General features: G+C 35.7%; 1 protein-coding gene across 1 annotated transcript; it reads right to left on the bottom strand.

The window, feature by feature from the left end:
- Positions 1-2,649: 2,649 nt before the first annotated feature.
- Positions 2,650-4,308, bottom strand: LOC141623199 (cyclin-dependent kinase inhibitor 6-like). The gene is made up of 4 exons (XM_074439278.1): positions 3,815-4,308; positions 3,508-3,563; positions 3,087-3,251; positions 2,650-3,004 (listed from the first exon to the last, which is right to left on the bottom strand). The coding sequence occupies exons 1-4, from the start codon at positions 4,151-4,153 to the stop codon at positions 2,935-2,937; spliced, it is 630 nt and encodes a 209-aa protein (XP_074295379.1). The 5' UTR covers positions 4,154-4,308; the 3' UTR covers positions 2,650-2,934.
- Between the last annotated feature and the right edge of the window lie 2,918 nt (positions 4,309-7,226).

The raw sequence follows: 7,226 nt of genomic DNA on the forward strand, positions 1-7,226 counted from the left end.
AAAACCTCTATTGTTGGACATGTGTGTTGATGTTCATGGATAAGAGGGGTTACAATATAGTATCCAGGTTTGTGAAGAGAGAATGTAAGAGAAGAAATAGTATAGTAGGCCATGTTATGAACCGTGAAGCGGTTTATCTATTATTGGTATGAGGTTTGTAAGTAAATGAGTTTTTATATTATCTTATGTGATATGAGAACAAATCTATTGAAGGTTCATTTATTGTCAATGCCTTAAGCAGTCTTCAAATTTGATTTTAACATTGTAGTCTTTAAACCCATTCCAATTGTCCATTAAATTGCCTTTAATATCGACCTGTCGGGCCATCGGATGCGACTAATTTCAGCCAAAGACGGAGGTTGGACCTCAATTAAAATGTATAGAAGTTCGACAATATTTTTTACCGTAAATGTCAATGTCTTTGGTTAATCCCAACAGAATATCATGGCATGTGCTTTTGCAGAATTTTACGTACCATTAACTCTAATGATGACAACGTTAACTGTCAATTTTTGACAGACCACCTATACTCGATTCAGCACCACTTCTCCTTGCCTCCTCTCCTTCATTACCAAATCAATTCTATTTTTGGACCACCAATATGTCTAACCACACTGCCTCTTTTTCTTATTTTCAAAGTTTCCTCCACTTTTTTATATGTTTTATTTTCAAACCTTTTTAGATTAAAAACGACTTTCGATTTATTAATAATAGTTATGATGACTATAGTACACTTAAAGGCTTAAGCGCCTGAAAACCCAATTCTAGATCGATTGTGGAACTCGCCGTTTATTTCATGCATTTGCAAACTGTTTTTCTGTTAATTCACTACACAAAAACAAGGAAAAATGACAGTACCCAAAATAAAAAGTAGAGGAAAATAAACAACACTCTTTTTGGCTACTTTCATCTAGTGTAAATCAGAGGAAAAGCGGAACTTTTACTTGTAAATTCTACTCCAATCTGTTATGAATATGCTAGGCGTATTTTAGACGCACTTTTTTCCCTAAAATCGCCAAATGCACTATACTTTTTGAGGGATTGTTGCACTTTGTAACCTCATCTCTTCTCCGTCAGAAATCAATGTCCAACCATTATCAAAACTTTTTGTACAAAAAAAAACTATTATCAACTCTTTTATTTCACTTTTTCTAGTCACCTTTTTCTTTTAAAAAGAAAAGTTAAGAGTTTACTTGATTGAATTATAATTGCATATAGAAGAATCTGATAGCGGAATCAGAATTCAGTGTTAGAAACGAGAAATTTCAGGAGAAACTAATTGATAAAAGATTACACAATTTTTTTGTTAAAAATTGTCTCAAGTTCAGACGACACTATTAATATGCTTGTATAGTTGTACAATGTACTAGTAGTAAAATCTACAAGAAAGATTAAAGGTTGGGTAGTTAAGATTGGAAAGTACTGTTAGCATATACTTGTATAGTTGTACAATGTACTAGTCTAATATGTACTGATGAGAGACCTAAATCACATGGGAATATGACCAGAATCCCAATCATCAACACGCTTTTGTTACGTACCAGGCAAGGCGGACATGATACAGTCACTATGATTATTATCACATTCACAGCTGCAAATAAAAAAATAAAATTAAAAAAATTGCATTTTTACTCTGCTGCCATCCTACACAACTAGAAGCATCATGCATAATGCATTTGTAGTAACTGTTATTTTGTACCACAATGCAGTAACTTTATTCCCTAAAATAAATTCCACTGAAAAGTACTGTATATACACTGTACACACAGACCAGACAGTGCCCTCTAGCCAACCTTCAGTGATCTGTTTTATGCTCAACTGCTAATCATCCTTCAAAAATAAATCACCAATGCTAACTCAATTTTAGACTACATTTCAAAAGACATTGAATTTGGATAGGTCTTGCTCGTCGAGAAATTTGGTCAAAATTGAATATAGTTATACATATATGCATTATAAGCAAGTAGTCAAGCACTCGATTTCTGACTATTGTGAATGAAGAACTAAATTTGAAAAGGGTTAACTCGTTAAGTTGTATTCGGTGTTGTACTCAATGAGACCACCCCGAGGTACAAAGGTGATATACATCTCTAAAAGAAAAAGACATAAAAAAGTTATATGCACCATTTCACCCTCAAATTCATACCATTCCAATTATTGCAACTTTCCCCATATAGTCAGTCCCCTTTTGTTTGATTTTTTTTTTTGCAAATAAAATAAATACTTGTATTATCTATGATTTCAATGATAAAGACTAAAAATGTTAAAAAAGGTAAAGTAGTACTCCCTCCGATTCTTTAGAACTGTCCCATTTAATTAAAATATTTCCCACAAATCTTAAAAATTGGAGCAATTCTAAAGAATGGGAGCCATTAGTACATACAAGTAATTGAGAAGAAATCAAGTACGAGTGTACTCGTAGAAAATGCGGAGTACATCCCAGAATAAGTTACAACTTACACAGTGTACTGACTCATTCACTCTGCACATGGAGGATGCATTTTTAATACAACAGAAATGCGTGTCAATTTCTGCAGAACAAACAATTTCACAAACAACACTAATTTTGGAGGGTGGAAAAAAATTGTGGACACTCCAAATTCAATCACCAAAATTTCTGAATAATAATAATAATAATAAATCAAGGCAGCTGAGAACAAACTAACATTAATTTCTGATCTGAATACATACATACAAAGGGAGACCACTATTACTACCAAGTACCACCACCACCGCTACAACTACTCCAACGCGTACTTACTGTCCATTGCGTACTTACTGTACTAATTAATTAACCCACTGCAAACGATAAGTTACCTAGTTAAAACAATTATTATCAATGCTAATTTATTTAAACTTACCCTTGACGATTCACAATTAATCTACGATAATCGTGGCGAACAACTTGTCAGCATATCGTGTAGCTCGTTGATTTTATGGCGTTATTTGAACCCACTCGTATCGACCTTCTAAAGGCACATCCTTAACTACGTCGAAATTGTACCTGAAAACAACACCAATTCGTCAGATTTAATTAATGAAAGACTAATTAATAAAATAAAAAAATCATAATATGTGAAGCTTACTTGTCAGAGAAGCGTTTTTGGAGGTCTTTTTCAGCAGAGGAGAAAAACTCGTCGATTTCAGACTGCAACGGCATCATCAATCGATTAATCTGGACTCTTGATTTCCTCTCCGAATGATTTAAACTGTCGATTTCTGCTTCTTCAATCTTCTTCATCTCAACACTCCTACAAATTCCCGAGATAAATCAAATAACATTATTATTATTAAGACAGAGACAAAATGCAGAAATTATAAAGGAGGAATAATTAGAGACGTTTCAAGATCACATAAAACGATTTGAATTTCGAATTTCCGGTACAATTTCTCGAATTAAATTCAGGAATTAATTAAAAACGTTAAGATGTGGATAATTAATTACATGAATGAATCACATTAGCATAAACAATACTGTAATTAATCAGAGTAATTTTCTGAAATTACCTTGATGTTAAACTACAGCCGACAAATTTGGACGACGCTTCACTATTACTCTCAACCTGCTCACATTCAAACAATCAAAAATTACTAAAATTAATATTAATTAAAAAAAAAAAAAAAAAGGAAAAAACAACAACAGTTTTTGTTGTAGCGAAATAGAACGACATTCATTAATGGAGATGAAGACAACGCCACAGTAACTAACAGAAAAAATTCATAACAATATTTTTCTCTCATTTTTTTTCAAGAATGTTTATGAAAGTATTAATTTTGAAATTCCGTAAAATAAACGAATTTCACAAGAATTTACCTGATGATTTCCAGCAATTTCACTCGAATTCGCCGTCCCCGCCGTAATATTGCTTGAAGAACATGAAACAGGTGGAAATTCCGAACTAATCACAATAACTTCACTTCCAGTACTCGGAGAAGTTTGATTGATAGTGTCCTCAGACGACGTTGTTTCAGTCCGACGACAGCTCGCAAAACTACTACGACGTTGACAACGACGACTTCTTAGATTGTAGACATTACAAGACGACGTCGTTGAAGCCACTGAAATTTTCATTCTTTTCGCCATGGCTCGAGTTCGAATCTTCATATCAACAACTTTTTCATTCTCCGCAAATTTTCTCACATACCTTCCCATCAGTATTATTATTATTGAATAATAATAATAATAATAATAATAATTAATTACTGAATTAAATTTGAAATATAATTTCGAATAAATTGTTGAAATTATTGTTGCGTTTTTGGTTTGGAGGAGAGAGAAAAAAAATGGGATTCCGTATTGACGGTGAAGAAGAGGGAAGTGGTAAAGATAATAAAGTGCGAAATGTGTGGTCCAAACGGCGTTACAGTAACGGGGGTGGTCTAATTTCTGACGGCGCCGTTATCTGGTAGGCTGTGCTCTAGAGTCTTTTATGTGTGGGGTTAAGTTTTTTTTATTAAAGGAAATTAATGGTTAATCAAGATTTTTAGCTAATAGGATTATGACACGTGTGATGTTAATTAATGAAACTCGGTTTAATTAAGAGTAAAATTTAGATGTGCTTGATGAGAATCATGTGATAATGGTTTGGTTAAGTAAATTATTTTGTTTGGTATGTGCTTGTTTTACTCTTAATAAATGTTGGGTTTTATTTTATATGATAAACCTCGTAATTTAGTTTGGATTTGAATCGAGCAAGACTTTTAATAGAGTTAACCTTACTTGTGAGTTTTAAGTTTTCAACATTTTTGTATTTTCATAGTTCAAACTAATTAAAATATCTTTCTACCACTTATTTTTTATTTTTTCGCAAGAAGTTCATCTCCTCATTTTATTCATCTAAAATGGGGGAAAAAAATGAATAGTAAGTCTTACAAGTGCTAACCTCTATACTTCTATACAATCTACTTCTATACAATCTACTCCCTCTGTCCCGGTCATTTGTTGTCCTTTTTCATTTTTGGGTGTCTCAATCATTTGTTGTCCTTTCTATTTTAAGAATGAACTTCATGAGTAATTTGATCATTCACACTCAATTTGTTCCACTTGTCATTTAGTAATTGGCCATCTTCTCTTTTCTTGGTCTTTGTGCCAAAACCAAAGGACAACAAATGAGCGGGACTGTAACACCCCCATACTCCAAGTGCCTTACCAGGACCACTCATGTATGAAGATATTACCATCTCGGTTACCCGAGGCAGTGATAATCAAATAAACAATAAAGAAACAACGTTTAAATAGAAATACTTAGTAAAAGGTTACAATCTCGAAACCAAAACCAAAAGTATAATACATGTTCTCAAACCGATCATTTCATCGTTCTAATCGAAATGTAAAGAAACTACTAAGCTACAAATGGAAGGCTTCTATCATCATATCGTGGCAATCCCACTATCCCAGATACTCATCTCATACCGCTTCAATATCTCGCTCACCATCCCCGAATGGATCACCGCAGTTTACAAAACAACAAAGGGGTCAAGACTAATCACACAACTCAATATATATCAACAATAAGATAAAATGCATGACTTAATCACACACACAACCACACTAACTCCAACAATCTCAATCAACGAGTGTCCACTGGACCAGTCCTGCCAGTGGGGGATCGCAGCCGTACCCACCAAATCCCCGCTCCTCACAATGAGCGATAACCCTGTCCATTAATGTGCACATCCCTTCTGTGGCGGGTTCCACAGAAGGAGAAACTAGGGCGTGAAGCCACTCCCGCAAGTGACCCCACTTAGCCGAGGACACGCCTCGAGAAACTTAGACAACCAATCACAATCACAATCACAGCCGTCACAATACAATTACTATAGCAAACAATCAATCTCAACACATCAACAATCATCCCATTATGGGACTAATAGTGAGTAGGAAATCCTACCTGGAAAGCACACTATCAGACGATCTCTACAGCTGTATCAAAAAGCTTCCTCTACGAAACCTCCTCCTATCATACAACATACAAATGCTACCAAATCACATACTACTCAAAAACCCCCAAATCCCTATATTAGGGTTTAACCAAAACAAAGGAAAGACAACAAAAAGGGTACATAGATCTTACCCTCGACGCAAGGATCTCAACGGTATAACCAACGATGAAAACCGACCTTCCAAACTCCGGGATTTGCTAACGATGCGATTAGGATTAAGAACGTACTTGCTTTCTCTCTTTAACAATAAATTAGGTTTTGCAAAAGTGTTTAGAATAATGACGACGAAGGTTATATATCTTAATCGCATAATTAACAAAACCCGAGAAAAACTCCCCGCAAACCGGCTACTCGATCGAGTATCCTAGTTACTCGATCGAGTACCCAACAAGTCAGAAACTTTTCTAAAACGCAACTTACCCTTACTCGACAGAGTAAGGCCTACTCGATAGAGTACCGGAAGACTCACAAATACGGAGTATTACAGTCTTCCCTCCTTAAAAAGAACTTCGTCCCCGAAGTTCAAACCACTACTAAACAAAGGTACTCCCTCAACACTTCCAACTCAACAACCAAAACAAAACTCAACATAAAACATGTTACTAACCCAACTCATCCCGACACACATACCGACACAACATACAAAAAGGGTATAAAACTCTTAAAAACTCGTCGCGATCATCTCCTACCCCCCTAAAAGAAACAAGGTTACGTCCCCGTAACCATACATACCTGATCAAAAAGAAAAGGGTATCGCTCTTTCATGGCTTCCTCTGGCTCCCATGTAGCTTCCTCAGTCTCGTGGTTAGACCAAAGGTTCTTAAGCAAAACTGTCTCACCACTCCTAGTCTTCCTAACCTTTCGGTCAAGAATCTGCTTAGGCACCTTAAGATATGATAAGGACTCATCGAGCTCTAAGTTCTCCGCCTCTAACACATGTGACGGATCACTCACATATTTCCGCAACTGCGATACATGAAACACATTATGCACTCTCTCTAACGCCGCTGGTAAAGCCAGACGATATGCAACTTCCCCAACTCGCTCTAAGATCTCATAAGGCCCGATAAACTTCTGACTTAACTTGCCTTTATTCCCAAATCTCATAACCCCACGCATAGGAGACACTTTCAAAAGAACCTTGTCCCCAACTTGAAACTCTATGTCCCTGCGATGTAGATCTGCATAACTCTTTTGCCTATCCTGAGCTGCTCTCATCCGTTCCCTGATCATCTTAATCTGTTCCACCATCTCATGCACCATCTCTGGTCCTAAAACCCTTT

This window comes from Silene latifolia, chromosome X, assembly GCF_048544455.1.
Source record: "Silene latifolia isolate original U9 population chromosome X, ASM4854445v1, whole genome shotgun sequence".
NCBI classification, from domain to species: domain Eukaryota; kingdom Viridiplantae; phylum Streptophyta; class Magnoliopsida; order Caryophyllales; family Caryophyllaceae; genus Silene; species Silene latifolia.